The sequence below is a fragment of the Mercenaria mercenaria genome, chromosome 7 (assembly GCF_021730395.1).
Source record: "Mercenaria mercenaria strain notata chromosome 7, MADL_Memer_1, whole genome shotgun sequence".
NCBI lineage: Eukaryota > Metazoa > Mollusca > Bivalvia > Venerida > Veneridae > Mercenaria > Mercenaria mercenaria.
The window spans coordinates 25,866,839-25,884,190 of record NC_069367.1 but is presented as its reverse complement, the minus strand read 5'-3'; the positions used below and the strand labels follow the sequence as shown (position 1 = coordinate 25,884,190).

Here is a 17,352-nt window from a genome sequence, read left to right as displayed (position 1 = left end):
AAACGACACAGTATTTTGTCTTACCTTTAACACGTATTAAATATACTCTCAGTTCAGTTAGTTCTAATCTTATGTTAATTTGTCATTATTTTTCTAATTTTATGTTAATATGTCATTCTTTTTGTTTCCAGCTGTAACTATTACAAGATTCAAATTACAAATGTATAATAATATGTGTGAAAAATGTGATATACTTTTCCTAATGGAAGGTTGATCTTTTCCAGTGAGTTTTGCTGCTGGTTTCATTTCCAAAAATGCTTTGTCGAAGGTACTCTTTAGGTGGTCAATGTTCTTGTCCATATATTCTTGTTGTCTTTTTACATCTTTTGTTTTGATTTCGTCATATTTCTTTGCAATCGTCTATAAAAGTTTCAAAATTATATAACACATGATTAATAAATACAAATAGTGTCATAAGTATTTGAAGCACTTTTTAAACGGAGTATAAAGTGTGCCGTAATTATCATATTTGTATTATATAATATGAAATAAGGCAGTGCCTCAATCGGGAATCGTTACATTCCATTAGTTTACCCAATACTATGCGTATGTATCAATTAAAGGGGAGATTTTGGAGTAAAAACAATAAAGTAAAATACTCATTCTACGAGGACTATGCTGAATTTCATATTAAACAAATGTCGAAACGGAACCCATTAACTTTAAATTAGGCGCATTCCACCTTAATCGCTAATTGTCATTTAACGGTTTTCTAACAAAACTGTTTCAGGAATTATACCAAATGTCGAAGTATTTTTTTCTAATTATCACAACTTTCTTCATACCGTATAGCGGGTTAATTCTGCGGGCAAAAAATCTGTGGTTTTGTCCTAAAATGGGCCTAGTTTATTTGTGCGTTTTTTTTTATTTCTGCGACCTTCGAGAAAAGCAGGAATTGACTTTTTGCGGTTTGCATAAACCGAAAGTAAATTCTGCCCATGGGAAATAGCTACTGCATTTACTACGTCATGATTAACTACTTAAAGGTACCAAATAAAGACAAATAAAAAAGCATAAATCTTTAAAAAAGACTCAACTTTTTAAAATATGCATCTAAACATTACGATAGCCGTTCAATATTCCCTTCGAGTCAAAACATGTTCAGAGAAACGAATGATGTTTTTTTTTTTGTATTTTCTTAGACTGACATGGGTGGTCATTTTGTCCTACTTTCGTGTTAATCGTTTTTCCGTAACCGATCGGAAATTCTTCGGGATCACGTGATTTTATAATTAATTCAAACGAATGTCCGTTTAAAGACGCGCCACAGAATAACTGTATATTTTGTCTATTTCCATGAAACTAGTTATACATGATTTGCATGAAAAATATGAGATATATTAGCTTTTAGTTTTAAATTGACAGTGACATATATTTGGCCAAGACAATGTGTTTAATGTATAAAAATTTATTGAATTAATGTAGCAATATGTACATAGTGTATGTAGGTAAATTTCAATTACATTTTGTTTCTAAAGTGTAAGATAGTTATTCATCTATATTCTTAAAACTTTTCTGAAAAGAGATTGAGAAAATCAGTTTGCAGATCAAGTTGTGAAAACACATTTATTCAGGAAGGGCCTAAATTGTCCACCCGAAAACTTGTAGTATAGCTGTATATAAGACCACGATAATCCGTAAATAGTACGGTGCCCCTAAAGTGACATGTTACGCACTTTTTTCCACTTACATGTAGGTAATGTGAGACTTTTTTATTTCGTTTAAACGAAATCATTTCGTTTAAACGAATTAGTTATCATTTCGTTTATATTTCATATACAACAGTAGCGTTGTATATATATCGGGGGAAACTTGGGCAAAAAACGCGTGAATTTCGTGTCAATTTACCATCTAACAATACAGGCTAACGCCGGAGTTAAATGACCTTGCAATATTGTCACCAATTATCAATGGGATAAAAAATAGGACTGACTTGGAAGTAAATTCAGTTCAAATATTAATATCGTAAAAATGACCCCAATTATGATATTGGATATCAGTAAAAGGGTTCACATGACTGAAAAACAAGACTGGAATAACTATACATATAAAATCAAATTGAAATAGAAAATGCTTTTGTAAAAAAGCGCATGTCTCCCCAAATGCAAAGTCATATAGGCAAGAAGTCAATAGGGGTCTGGAGCGAAAGTCAAAGAGACACTGATGGTTGGCTGCAATATGGATCATCTACTTGGCATGTCCAGTCATCCCGCTAAATTTCAACACTCTTGGCCTAGTGGTTCTCAAGTCACTGTTCAGGCTCCTGTGACCGTGACCTTTGATCAAATGACCTCAAAATAAATAGGGGTCATCTACTCTGCATGTCCAATCATCCTATCAAGTTTCAACATTGTAGGTCAAGTGGTTCTCAAGTTATTTCCAAAAAAATGATTTTACATGAACAGGTCACTGTGACCTTGACCTTTAATAGACTGACCCAAAATCAATAGAGGTCATCTACTCTGCATGTTCAATCATCCTATGAAGTTTCAACATTCTGGGTCAAGTGGTTCTCAAGTTATTGATCGGAAATGGTTTTCAATGTTCAGGCCCCTGTGACCTTGACCTTTAACGGAGTAACCCCAAAAACAATAGGGGTCATCTACTCTTCATGAACAATCATTCTATGAAGTTTCAACATTCTGGGTCAGGAGGTTCTCAAGTTATTGATTGGAAATGGTTTTCCATGTTCAGGTACCTGTGGCCTTGACCTTTAATAGAGTGACCCTAAAATCGTTAGGAATCATCTACTCTGCATGACCAATCATCCTATGAAGTTTCATCATTCTGGGTCAAGTGGTTCTCAAGTTACTGACCGGAAATGGTTTTCAATGTTGGGGCCCCTGTGACCTTGACCTTTCAAAGAGTGACCCCAAAATCGTTAGGGGTCATCTACTCTGCATGACTAATCATCCTATTAAGTTTCAACATTCTGGGTCAAGTGGTTCTCAAGTTACTGACCGGAAATGGTTTTCAATGTTCAGGCCCCTGTGACCTTGACCTTTGATGGAGTGACCCTAAATTCAAAAAGGATCATCTACTCTTTATGACCAATCATCCTATGAAGTTTCAACATTCTGGGTCAAGTGGTTCTCTAGTTATTGATTGGAAATGGTTTTCAATATTCAGGCCCCTGTGACCTTGACCTTTGACGGAGTGACCCCAATATCAATAGGGGTCATCTACTATTCATGACCAATCATCCTATGAAGTTTCAATATTCGGGGTCAAGTGGTTCTCTAGTTATTGATCGGAAATGGTTTCCAATGTTTAGGCCCCTGTGACCTTGACCTTTGACGGAGTGACCCCAAAATCAATAGGGGTCATCTACTCTTCATGATCAATCATCCTATCAAGTTTCAACATTCTGGGTCAAGTGGTTCTCTAGTTATTGATCGGAAATTGTTTTCAATGTTCATGCCCCGTGTGACCTTGACCTTTGACGGAGTGACCCCAAAATCAATAGGGGTCATCTACTCTTCAGACCAGTCATCCTATGAAGTTTCAACATTCTGGGTCAAGTGGTTCTCTAGTTATTGATCGGAAATGGTTTTCAATGTTCAGGCCCCTGTGACCTTGACCTTTGACAGAGTGACCCCAAAAACAATAGGGGTCGTCTATTCCAGCAGCTCTACAACCCTATGAAGTTTGAAGGTTCTAGATCAAATGGTTCTCCAGTTATTGCTCGGAAATGAAATGTGACGGACGGACGGACGGACGGAAGGACGGACGGACAGGGCAAAAACAATATGTCTCCTGGGGGAGACATAAGTACAAGAAACTCCACATCTGTAGTGTAGAACAAACTGGGTAAATACGTAATTTACACACAATTTACCTAACCAATGTTCATGGATTCTATCCAAGTACAAAACTCACATAAATCAGAAGACAATAATTTCAGACACAATGCTATCAAATTGTCAGGGAGCAACCGAACATACTTTTCATCCGAGGATTGAACAACCCCGTAATCCACAGACCTGCGCTCTCCTTGTTGACTTTTGAGCTAAGCAAGCGGACTTACGTTAAATATGTTACATCTTCACTAAATAAATATGTATACTGACCTTAGATTTTTAAAGTTTTCAACATTAAAACAAAACATTACTATACAGTATCCCGCTGTCAAAGCAGCAAGATATACTTTTTTCAATGTAATTATTAACAAGTTCCAGAACTGTGTATAGGTAGCACACTTAAAATAACTTGCTTGGGGTAATGTTTACTTATATTGTTAATTGATTTGTGATTGAATTGTATATTCTATAAAAATCTGAGTTTACAGTATATTCACAGAGGTGATATGATATCAGAATAGTAATAATTTATAAAAATAATATAACTAGGTTGTTTAAATGGAAATTTTAAATGGAATTTCAAAGTTGTAAACTGATTAAATATTTACATATATATACAGTATGAATATACGATTTTTTATGATTTTATATTTTTAGATGTCTTTTCAAATGTTTGCCATTCTGAAGTTTTTTTTTGACTGAGCAGTGTCAGACAGTCTTCGGATCCTAGAGAATCAGTTCCTCCAAATGAACAAATCACCACAGTCATAAAAATTATGGGCAGAGATATTTCATGGAAGAGAGATAACATGACAATACAGAAATAGGTACAGTATATAAAGTATAGGATGGCAACCATTTTCTATACACAACCTTTTCATAGTTCATAATGGGCTTCTTTTGTTATACCCTGCCGAAGGCGGAAGTATATAGTTTTGGCTTTGGCAGACCATCTTTTCAGCCGTCCTTCCATAGTCATTTCTCATAGTATAAAATGTGGTAGTACTGTTAACTGCTATAAAGAAGTATGTTCCTGCATGTTTCAGTTGCATTATTTGAGGAAGCCAAGATTTATAGCCCTTTGTACTGTATCTACAGGTATATATAGAACAGTCCATATTAAAGTTTAGGTCAATTTTACAACTAGGTCATCAGCTGTTAAGCACAAGGCCACTAACTCAAATCATATAAAAAAAACTTTATCCATGAACCATTGAAGATACCAAATTTTCTACATGAACAATATAAAACCTTGTCAGAAAGTTTGTCTTTAAAAAATCTAGAAAACGTTGGTTATCAATTGTTCAAGCAATAGAAAAATCTTGTATATAGGGTAGAGGACATTTACTTAGTCTGTAGATGAAATATAGCTATAAATGTTAGTCTTAATGGTCACTTAGTCAAGTCAAAGAAAAACCTTGTTAGCACTCCAAATACCATACCTGATCCATAGGAAACCTGGTCAGAATGTTTGCTTTTAATAAGAAATCAAGATTATTTTAGAAACTTGGCAATCCATAATAATAAAAAAATGCATCTCTGGATAAGATCGTAGGACAAACGTGTTTTCAATCCACTGGCCACATTTTCTGAGTGATCTACATGAAATTTTGTCAGAATGTTTTTCTTTATATGATGAAACTGGGGATCCTATAATTAGTTACAGGAACAGTTGTCTGATATACCTGAAATCTTGTTGGAATGTTGGTCAAAATGAATTAAATGGTAGTTGCAAAACTTTGTCACCTAGGCATAAAATCTAGGTCATTTGGTCAGATAATAGAAAATCTTTACCAATCACATTTTGGAATGAATTTTCATTAAACTTTTATTGTCCATCAAGTTTTTCACCAATTTACTTCATCTACACGACATGCAGAGCGCGCAACCCATGACCAAGGTCAAGGTCACACTTTGGAGCAAATAGCTTAAACTCATGTGCACCACATATCTAAACTGTAAGATTTTTAGCTCACCTTAGCACAAAGTGCTTAAGGTGAACTATAGTGATCTCCCTGTGTCATCGTCATTAACAATTTGCCTGTATACACTTTATTGGTTAAAGTTTCAATCACATCTTAATGAAACTTGGTCAGTCTGTTACCCTTAATAAAATCTCAGACAAGGTTGTTACTGGGTCATGTGGGCCAAAAATTAGGTCACACGGTCAATAGATAGTAAACCCTTGTTCTAACACTCAATGGAGCACATTTTGTACCAAACCTTTATGAAACTTTGGTCAGGGTGTTTGTCTCTATAAAATCTAGACAAGTTACCTGATTTCAAATACTAGGTCATTAGGACAAATCATACAAAAATCTTGTAAACACTCTAGAGGCCACATCCTGATTTTCTTAAACCTAAGAATATTTGATTTTGTCAAATCTAGACCAAGTCTCAAACTAGATTACAAAAGGTTTAAAAGTAGGACAGTAGCAGAAATCATAGAAAAACTTTGTTAACACTATAGGCAACATCTTCTGAATGAGACAAAGTGGCATGCGCAAAAACCTGGGCACTTAGCTGAAAGGTCAAAGTCACACTTAGAAGTCAACGGCCATAAGGGCTTTTTTCCCTGTCCAGTCGGTAACTCAAAAATCCTTTAAGGGTTTTTAATATTACTTGGCACAAATGTTTACCACCATAAGACGGAGTGTGCAAGAACCAGGTCCCTAGGTCAAAGGTCAAGGTCACATATAGAGGCCAATGGTCAGATACAAGAATGACTTTGTCTAGCGCATTTCTTTTTCATGCACGGAGGGATTTTAATGTAACTTAGCTCAATGTTCACCACTATGAGATGGATTGTCATGCGCAGGAACAAGGTCCCTAGGTCTAACATCAAGCTCACACTTGGAGGTCAGATGTCAAATTGAAGAATGTCCAGAGCATTTCTTCTTCATGCCTTGAGGGATTTTGATTAACTTAGCACAAATGTTCACCACCATGAGCACCCTTGTAAGCTCCCCTGAGCAATGCTAAGGTGAGTTATTGTGATCACTCAATGTCTGTCGTCTGTCAACATTGAGCTTGTGCTGTAGAGGCTGTATTTTTCAATTTAACTTCATGAAATTTTGTCAAACTGATTGCCTTGATAAAATCTAGGTCTTGTTTGAAAATGGGTCATCTGTGTCAAAAACTAGGTCACTAGGTCAAATCATAGAAAAACATTGAGTAATCAATAAGGACTGCATTTTACACCTGATCTTCATGAAATTTGCCAGAATTTTGTCTGGATGAAATCTAGGTCAGGTTCGAACTGGGTCATCTGGGGTCAAAAACTAGATCACCTGGTCAAATCAAAGAAAAACCTTGTGTATGCAGTAGGAGCTGCATTTTACAATAGATATTCATAAAATTTAGTCAGAATCTTTGCCTTGAAAAAAAATGAAGTCAAGTTCGAATATGGGTAATCTGGGGTCAAAAACTAGGTTGTTAGGTCAAATCAGAGAAAAACCTTGTGTATACAATAGTGGCTGCATTTTACATTGGATATTCATGAATTTTTTTTCCAGATTGTTTGTCTTTATAAAATAGATCTAGGTGGACTACAAATAGGGGTCATCTGGGGTCAAAAACTAGGTCACCCAAAAAAATCAAAGAAAAATATTGTGAATGCAATAGGGGCTACATTATTTAGGCAGTGTGTTGGTGAAATTTGATCAAAATGTTTGCTTTGATGAAATCTAGGTCAAGTTTAAATATGGGTCAAAATACTAGGTCAAATAAAAGAATAACCTTGTGTTTTCACTGGATCTTCAAGATATTTGATTAGAATGTTTGTTTTGATAAAATCTTGACAGAGTTCAAATAGGGGTGATCTGGGGTCAAGAACTAGGTCACCCAGTAAAATCAAAGAATTTTTTTAATTCAATAGGGGCTACATTTTAGGTAGGATGTTCATGAAATCTGACGAAAATGTTTGCTTTAATGAAATTTAGGTCAAGTTCAAATATGGGTCATGTTAGGTCAAAACCTAGGTCACCTGGTCAAATCAAAGAATAACCTTGTGTATGCAATAGGGGTTGCATCTTTCAGTGGATCTTCTTGAAATTTGATAAGAATGTTTGTCTTAAAAGCTAGGTAGAGATCAAGTATGGGTCATAAACAAGATCGTCTGGTCGAATCAAACAAATACCTTGCCTATGCAAAAGTGGTCGCAGTTTAAGTAAGATACTCATTAAATTGGATCAAACTGTTCTCAGGTGAGCGACCAAGGACCATTTGGTGTTCTTGTTTTTGTACCCCCCCCCCCCCAGAGTTACGGGACTTTGTTTTTTGTTACTCTACTATATACATAGACACAATGTTTTGCGCACCAACTCTCCTCATCCCCTTGACACAATTTAATGAAACTTCACACAAGTGATCAGTAACAACAGTAGTTGTGCATAGGGCATGTTAGGTTCTTTCAGAAAAAAAAATTGCAGAGTTACGGGACTTTGTTTTTTGTTGCTATACTTTATACATAGACACAATCTTGTGCGTACCATCTCTCCTCATCCCCTTGACACAATTTAATGAAACTTTACACAAGTGATCAGTAACAACTGTAGTTGTGCATGGGGCATGTTAGGTTCTTTCAGAAAATTTTTTTGCAGAGTTACGGGACTTTGTTTTTTGTTACTTTACTATATACATAGACACAATCTTGTGCACACCATCTCTCCTCATCCCCTTGACACAATTTAATGAAACTTCACACAAGTGATCAGTAACAACAGTAGTTCTGCATGGGGCATGTTAGGTTCTTTCAACTACAAAAATTGCAGAGTTATGGGACTTTGTTTCTTGTTAACATACTATGTACATACAGTCTGCATATGCAATCTTGTGCGTGCCTAATCTTCCGAACCCTTGTACACAGTTTAATGAAACTTCACACAAGTGATCAGTACTAACCCTAGTTGTGCATGGTGCATGTTACCTTCTTTTAGATAAATATTCTGCATACTTGTGGGACTTTGTTTTTGTAACTATACTGTATACATACAGTCTATATATTTACAGTCCACATAATCATGCAATCTTGTGTGGGTCAAATTGCAATGTACTGTGTCAGTGCATGCGGGGGTACATTCATCACCTTTAGTGATAGTAAGAGGTAGCTCTAGTTAGAATTACTGCCCTTTGTTATTGATATAAGTAGCTTATATATTGTAACCTTTTTATTACTGGCCTTAGGGAAAAGCTGAAACCACTTTTCTTTAAGTACAACTTGCATGTTGCATCCTATTTTTAGCTCACCTGAGCACAAAGTGCTCAAAGGTGAGCTTCTGTGATCGCCCTGTGTCCGTTGTTGTCAGTCCGTCCGTTGTCAACAATTTGACTGTTAACACTCTAGAGGTCACAATTTTGGCCCAATCTTAATGAAATTTGGTCAGAATGTTGCTCTCAATAAAATCTTGGACGAGTTCGATATTGGGTCATCTGGGATCAAAAACTAGGTCACCAGGTCAAATCATAGGAAAATCTTGTTAACACCCTAGAGGTCACACAATAAAATCTTAGACCAGTTCGATATTGGGTCATCTGGGGTCAAAAACTAGGTCACCAGGTCAAATCAAAGGAAAAGCTTGTTAACACTCTAGAGATCACAATTTTCGCCCAATCTTAATGAAACTTGGTCAGAATGTTACTCTCAATGAAATCTTGGACGAGTTTGATAATGGGTCATCTGGGGTCAAGAACTAGGTCACCAGGTCAGATCATAGGAAAATCTTGTTAACACTCTAGAGGTTACAATTTTGGCCCAATCGTAATGGAACTTGGTCAGAATATTACTCTCAATAAAATCTTGGGCGAATTTGATATTGGGTCATCTGGGATCAAAAACTAGGTCACCAGGTCAAATCAAAGGAAAAGCTTGTTAACACTCTAGCGGTCACAATTTAGGCCCAATCTTAATAAAACTTGTTCAGAATATTACTCTCAATGAAATCTTGGCCAAGTTCAATATTGGGTCATCTGGATCAAAAACTAGGTCACCTGGTCAAATCAAAGGAAAAGCATTTTAAAACTGTAGAGGCCACATTTATGACTGTATCTTATTGAGTTTTGGTCAGAATGTTAATCTTGATGGTCTCAAGGTCCAGGCTGAATCTGGGTCATGTAGGATCAAAAACTAGGTCACCAGGTCAAATCAAAGGAAAAGCTAGTTAACACTGTAGAGGCCACATTTATGACCATATCTTAATGAAACTTGGTCACAATGTTGATCTTGATGATCTATAGGTCAAGTTCAAATCTTGGTCAGGTGGGGTCAGAAACTAGGTTACAAGATCAAATCAAAGGAAAAGCTTGTTAACACTATAGAGGCCACATTTATGACTGTATCTTCATGAAACTTGGTCAGAATGTTAATTTTGATGATCTTTAGGTCAATAGGTCAGGTGAGCGATACAGGGCCTTCATGGCCCTCTTGTTTAGCTCACCAGAGCCAAAGGCTCAGGGTTAGCTATTCTGATCACTCACAGTCCGTTGTCCATAAACTTCTACTTTAACGACATCTCCTCATAAACCGCTAGGCCAATTTCATCAAAACTTCACAGGAATGTTCCTTGGGTGAAGCTCTACAAAAATTGTTCAAAGAATTGAATTCCATGCAGAACTCTGGTTGCCATGGCAACCCAAAGGAAAAAACTTTAAAAATCTTCTCAAAAACTAGAAGCCCAAGAGCTTAGATATTTGGTGTGAAGCATTGCCTAGTGGATCTCTACCAAGTTTGTTCAAATCATGACCCCGGGGTCAAAATTGACCCCGCCCCAGGGGTCACTTGATCTTACATAGGAAAATCTTAAAAAATCCTCTTCTCAAAAACCAGAAGCCCTAGAGCTTAGATATTTGACATGTAGCATTGCCTAGTGGACCTCTACTAAATTTGTTCAATCATGACCCCAGGGTCAAAATTGACCCCGCCCCAGGGGTCTCTTGATTTTACATAGATTTCTATAGGAAAATCTTCAAAAAAAAATTAAAAAATAAACCAGATCTAGAAGGCCTAAAGCTTAGATATTGACATGTAGCATTGCCTAGTGGACCTCTACAAAATTTGTTCAAATCATGACCCCCGGGGTCAAATTGACTCCGCCCCATAGGGTTACTTAATTGTACATAGAAAAATCTTCAAAATTTTCTAAAAATAAACCAGAAGGCCTAGAGCTTAGATATTTAACTTGTAGCATTGCCTAGTGGACCTCTACAAAATTTGACCCCGCCCCATAGGGTTACTTAATTGTACATAGAAAAATCTTCAAAATTTTCTAAAAATAAACCAGAAGACCTAGAGCTTAGATATTTGACATGTAGCATTGCCTAGTGGACCTCTACAAAATTTGTTCAAATTATGACCCCCCCGGGGTCAATTTTGACCCCGCCCAAGGGGTCACTTGATTTTACATAGGAAAATCTTCAAAAAATTTCTAAAAATAAACCAGAAGGCCTAGAGCTTAGATATTTCACTTGTGGCATTGCCTAGTAGACCTCTACAAAATTTGTTCAAATCATGACCCCCGGGGTTAAATTGACCCCCGCCCCATAGGGTTACTTGATTGTACATAGAAAAATCTTCAAAATTTTCTAAAAATAAACCAGAAGGCCTACAGCTTAGATTTTTGTCATGTAGCATTGCCTAGTGGACCTCTACAAAATTTGTTCAAATCATGACCCCAGGGGTCACTTGATTTTACATAGAAAAATCTTCAAAAAATTTCAAAAAATAAACCAGAAGGCCTAGATCCTAGATATTTGACATGTTGCATTGCCTAGTGGACCTCTACAAAATTTGTTCAAATTATGACCTCCGGGGCCCAGGCCTAAGGGTTACTTGATTGTACATGGGGAAAACTTCAAAATTTGCTAAAAATAAACCAGAATGCCTAGATCTTAGATATTTGATATGTTACGTTGCCTAGTAGACTTCTACAAACTTTGTTCAAATCATGACCCCTGGGGTAAAATTGGCCCGGCCCCAAGGGTTACTTGATTGTACATCGGAAAATCTTCCAAAAAATTTCTAAATCATCAGTTTGACATTTGAAACATGTTGCTCATATTACTCAGGTGAGCGATCTAGGGTCATCATGACCCTCTTGTAGGTGTATTTTGACCTATTTCTACTTGGTAAAGAGTTTAGTGTGGACTTATATTAGATATATATTTTTTCTTGTTTGTATATAGGATTAACTTCCCATTGTTGTTACTATAAATAACTTATAGGTTTTTAGCTCAATTGAGCACGAAGTGCTCGAGGTGAGCTTTTGTGATCGCCCAGTGTCTGTCATCGTCAACAATTTGACTGTTAACACTCTAGAGGTCACAATTTTGGCCAAATCTTAATGAAATTTAGTCAGAATGTTACCCTTAATAAAATATTGGATGAGTTTGATATTGGATCATCTTGGGTCAAAATCTAGGTCACCAGGTCAGATCTAAGGTAAAGCTTGTTAACAATCTCTAAGTCACATTTATGATAATATCTCTATGAAACTTGGTCAGAATGTTCATCTTGACGACGTTTAGGTCAAGTTAAAATCTAGGTCAAGTGAAAACAGAAACTAGGTCACCAGATCAAATCAAAGGAAAAGCCAGTTAACACTCTATAAGCCACATTTATGGCCTTATCTTAATGAAACTTGGTCAGAATGTTAATCTTGATGATCTTTAGGTCAAATTTAATTCTGTGCCAGGTGAGGTCAAAAACTAGGTCACTAGGTCAAGTCAAAGGAAAAGCTAGTTAACACTCGATAAGTCACATTTATGACCATATCTTAATGAAACTTGGTCAGAATGTTAATCTTGATGATCTTTAGTTCAAGTTTAAATCTGTGTCATATGAGGTAAAAAAAATAGGTCACCTGATCAAATCGAAGGTAAAGCTTGTTAACACTGTAGAAGCCACATTTATGACAATATCTTGATAACTTTATCAGTATGTTTATCTTGAAGATCTTTAGGTAAAGTTTCAATCTGGGTCAGGTAGGGTCAAAAACTAGGTCACCAGATCAAATCAAATGTAAAGATTGTTAACACTCGAGAGACCTGAATTTAAGTTTGAAACTCATGGATGTCTTGATGACCTCTAGGTCAGGTTCGAATCTGGGTCATGTGGGGTCAAAAACTAGATCAACAGGTCAAATCAAAGGTAAAGCTTGTCAACAATCTAGAGGTCAAATTTATGACTGTATCTTCATGAAACTTGGTCAGACTGTTAATCTTGATGATCTTTAGGCCAAGTTAGAATCTTGGTCATGTGGGGTCAAAAACTAGGTCACTAGGTCAAATTAAAGGAAAAACTAGTTAACACTCTAGAGGCCAGATTTATGACCATATCTTAATGAAACTTGGTCAGACTGTTAATCCTGATGATCTTTAGGTCAATAAATCAGGTGAGCTATACAGGACTTTCATGGCCCTCTTGTTTTATAATTGGCCAATAAAAATCAGTATGAAAATGCAGGTGCTAGTGTAAAGAAATTGCTATGACGGGAGTATGTAGTGACATTCTGACACTTTTGTTATATTTATGGATGTTACTTAACAATAAACATCTGTAGGTTTTTGTATATGCAAATTTTAATCCAAGCGTTTGATACAACATATTGTATATATATATACACAATATTGTTTATACATCACTGACAGATATCATATATATTCATAATGTTGCACTGCAGTAGAGAAAATTAGGTGCTTTCCAGGAGACTTTGTATTGCATGGTTGACTTCATTCACTGGTTATCTTCAGAACCATTTGGACTTGAGCCTTCATAGTTCATTACATGTTTAGTCTCCAAATAATTTCTGGGTCATGAGGTCAAAGGTCAATGTCAGTTAGGGTCAAATCCATTTTAAAGCAATATCTTAAAATCTGTTTGAACTACATACTTTAAATTTCATAGGTTGATTGGTCTCCTTTCGAAGATGACCTTTATGAATTTTGGGCCACTGGGTCAGGGTCAAAGATCAAGGTCACTTAGCATCGTATCCTTTATAGATCAATATCAGCAAATCTAATTTACCCAGTCTCTTTGAGAAAATGACCCTTAATGATTTCCGGGTCAAAGGTCAAGGTCACTTAGGGTGAAATCCATTTTAATTCAACACCCGAAGGTCTGTTTGACTTACATACTTTTTATAGGATGGTTAGTCTCCTTTAATAGAAGACACCTATTAAACTTGAACCTGGGTCAAAGTTCAAGGTCATTTAATATCTAAGGCTATCAGTGGGGATATGTGTTTTTCAAACAGCTCTTGTTGTATTTCAGTCTACTTTTCAGCTTGTCTTGCATACTTTTAATTAATATACCTATGCCCAACACACATTTATGAGGAGTATATTACAGTTCAATTAATACTGTGATTTGACACTAAGAGCTGATAACTGTATTTTTGCTTCAGTATCTAAATCTTTGCAAACAGATAACACCTTTTGTGAATGATTTTATATCATAAGATTTACTAATATTAATCATTACATTTTTCTTTTCATAAATACAGGTGTTGCAGTGGATTCGGAGGTGAAGTCATGAGGAGTTGTTGTGATGGCAGAAGAATGAGTGATCATTTAGCATTTTGCACAAGGGTGTACGAGTGGTCCAGTTAAACAAAGATTACAAACAATTAAAACTATAATTTGATATTACATCTACTTGTGATTGATGAAAGTAATTCAAAGTATCATTTGGACAGATCTGATGAGTTAACAAATATTTGAAAGTATACGAGGAACATTTTACACATCTTCAATATTAGTATGTTGTATAGTAAATATAATAAACAATTAAAGCTGAAAAACTGAACTGGTTTTCACTTGATATACAGAGGTAGATTAGCATGTTTAGATTTGCCACTGAACATGTGTTTCCATTTCATCAATACTTCCTGTGGTTAAAGTATTCTGATCAAATCTATTTATTTCCGGTTGAGCTAATGTTTCTGCAACTTCAAAAAAGAAGATTTGTTGTGTAACAATGAAATTAATGAGTAGATAACACTTTGAACGTTATGTTGCATGTTGTCTTAAGTAAAATCTAAGCTAAAGCGAAACATATAAGATACCCAAATAGCATCAACTATGATTATTTCTTGGACTTGCTTCCTGATCAACACCCCTTGTCTCCAAATTATAATAACACTTTGATACCAATTTGAATGATTTTCTTTAACTCATCGTAATCGAAGTAACAGATGATTTACAAATTCATATGAAACCTAGGGATCAGCCGACTGTGCTTTAATTGAGACATACATGTATGGCTCGACATATAAGACATCAGTTGATAACAGGCATTATTTGAGTCATTCAGTGATGTCACTCTTGAAAGTGAGTCATCCATGGATGGCTCGTTTACAGAAGTGAGTCATCCGTGGATGTCAACCTTGTTAGTGAGACATCCATGGATGGCTCGTTTACAGAAGTAAGTCGTCCATGGACGTCTCAGTATGACGGAAAGTGAGTCATGCATGCATGCCTCATCTCTGAAAGTGAGTCATACAGGCATGGCTCAACTCTGAAAGTGAGTCATGCAGGCATGGCTCATATATGAATTTATTTATGGTAAAAAGAAACAAATACAACGGTATGTATATTTTCCTTTGTTTGCCAAGCGTGGATAAAATATATACATGACGTAACAGAAAAAAAACATATTTGAAAACACCCGTTTTCTTATTTAAAAACCATATTCTGACTTCAGATAATTCCCTGTTTAAAGATCTTCCAGCTTACTTGGAAATTAAAAACAATCTCGTAATTTCTTATTCTCGGTGAGGACAGTCAGTGACAGGCAGTTCAGGTGGTTAGAGCACCATAGACATGGACATACAATGCCATGGGGAGTACTCAGGTTCGAATCTTGACCTTGCACTTGTCCCCTTATAACTACCAGTTTTGTAAATTAACACTTTGAACGTTATGTTGCATGTTGTCTTAAGTAAAATCTTTAGGGGTTTGAGGTTTTGTTTGTCAAAGGTCAACATCATACTTAATTGAAGACATACAGGTTGTGTTTGACTGATGATTACATAATCCCCAGTCAATTTATGTCTTTTTGACAAGTTTGAGACCTATAATTGTTTAGTCAGATTTCTTTTTTGTCAGTAAATGCCCAGTTGACAGATAAGCTGGAAGGCAATAGCAAGTTATATCTCGTCTACATGGAATAGTGTTATAGGAGTGGTTTTCGAATAAGATAAAGAAAAGGTAAATTGATGATCAAGTGTGCGTGTATTTAACAGGATATCAAACATTTTAAGTTACAACTGAATGTCATTTTGAAACGCTCGTTATTTCCTGTCTGGAGGAAATCCTGTAATATCAATAGTTAAGATAGATAATTAGTATTATTTTACTTGCTGGTAAACTGAATTTTCGTATCTTAAATGTGTGTGTTTTAAATGATTTCAAAATCATAAAGTCATATTATCTTACCCTCTCTAGATACTCATGTAAACGATCAGCCGTTGAACCACATTTTATAGAACCAAACTCACTCGGTAGACATATTTCATCATTTCGAACAGTTGTTGGCAAATCGGGCATAGTCAACATCAGACCTAAAACTATAGCCATACATAACACTTCACTGATAAATGCAGCAACAATAGCTAATTTTAGCTTAGTATCCATTATCCTAGTTTAACTTTTACACATCGCCCGACGCCAGAATAATGAGCGTTACCTCCTTACATTTACGATTTTGTATTAAAGGTTGTACTTTGCTATGTATGGTTGGTTTTAAATAAACTATCAACTACATGGGGGAATTTCATGACACGGCATTCGGACTGTTTGACTCTAGATTATTAATTTTATACAAGTAATTTTTTCGGGCTGCTAACAGTAGATAGAAATTTATATTTACTAGAACTAAAAGAACTGAAACAACACGAAACGCAGAATGACAACATGATTCTTGTAAATATCTATTTTAATAATAGTTTCGAGTGAAGGAATGCTCAAAATAGATTTATTTAATGACAATAAGATAAAATAATATAATAAAATGAATACCCCGGCCTGCATCGTTCACGAGTTGTCTTATTATCGATGATATACTGACAAATCAGAAGGTTAATATTGCTGCATATTTTATATCTTTAAACTTGTTATTTTATTATTTCTTTCAGATTCCATATTTGGAAGATATTGATATATTTATCCAGTTACAAAATTACAAAACTCCTACACAGTAAAACAATTTTATTTAAACGTGAAAGCTGCCATTCGATGCTTTTTTTACAAGGTACAAGATACATACAATTGTTTAAGTTCTTGTTACGATAAACCAGTTTTACAAAAACTTACGCAATACCAAATTATTCACCAGCACCATTATTTTAACCAAATGATAGTCGAATGTGTATTGAGGGATTTGTTATAGATTCTACCAAAATTGCTTCCGTTTATCAATCGTTAGGTTCCATTCGTATATAATTCGATTTGTTTTGTACATGTAATAGCTCATAAATTGATATTATTAGCAAACGAATTCAAGCGAAGAGCTTAATTGTAAATAATATGCTGATAATAACGACCTTATAGTTTAATAAGA

At 35.5% G+C, this 17,352-nt stretch overlaps 1 protein-coding gene and 1 long non-coding RNA gene across 3 annotated transcripts in view; one reads left to right on the top strand and one right to left on the bottom strand.

Annotated features, from left to right (window-relative positions):
- The window catches only part of LOC123555521 (baculoviral IAP repeat-containing protein 3-like), a 29,045-nt gene extending 12,573 nt beyond the window's left edge, over window positions 1-16,472 (bottom strand). For both annotated transcript variants that reach the window (XR_008371652.1, XM_053547868.1), the window contains exons 1-2: window positions 16,230-16,472; window positions 195-360 (exon numbers count right to left, since the gene is read on the bottom strand). Coding sequence is in view for 1 of the 2 variants with exons in the window: in XM_053547868.1 (XP_053403843.1) it covers window positions 195-360; window positions 16,230-16,427 (364 nt within the window). In the remaining variant the exon portion in view is untranslated. The remainder of the gene's footprint in view (window positions 1-194; window positions 361-16,229) is intronic.
- LOC123554337 (uncharacterized) lies at window positions 4,327-14,598 on the top strand. The gene is made up of 2 exons (XR_008371653.1): window positions 4,327-4,627; window positions 14,297-14,598. It is a non-coding gene; the product is annotated as an uncharacterized LOC123554337 (long non-coding RNA).
- Window positions 16,473-17,352: the final 880 nt, after the last annotated feature.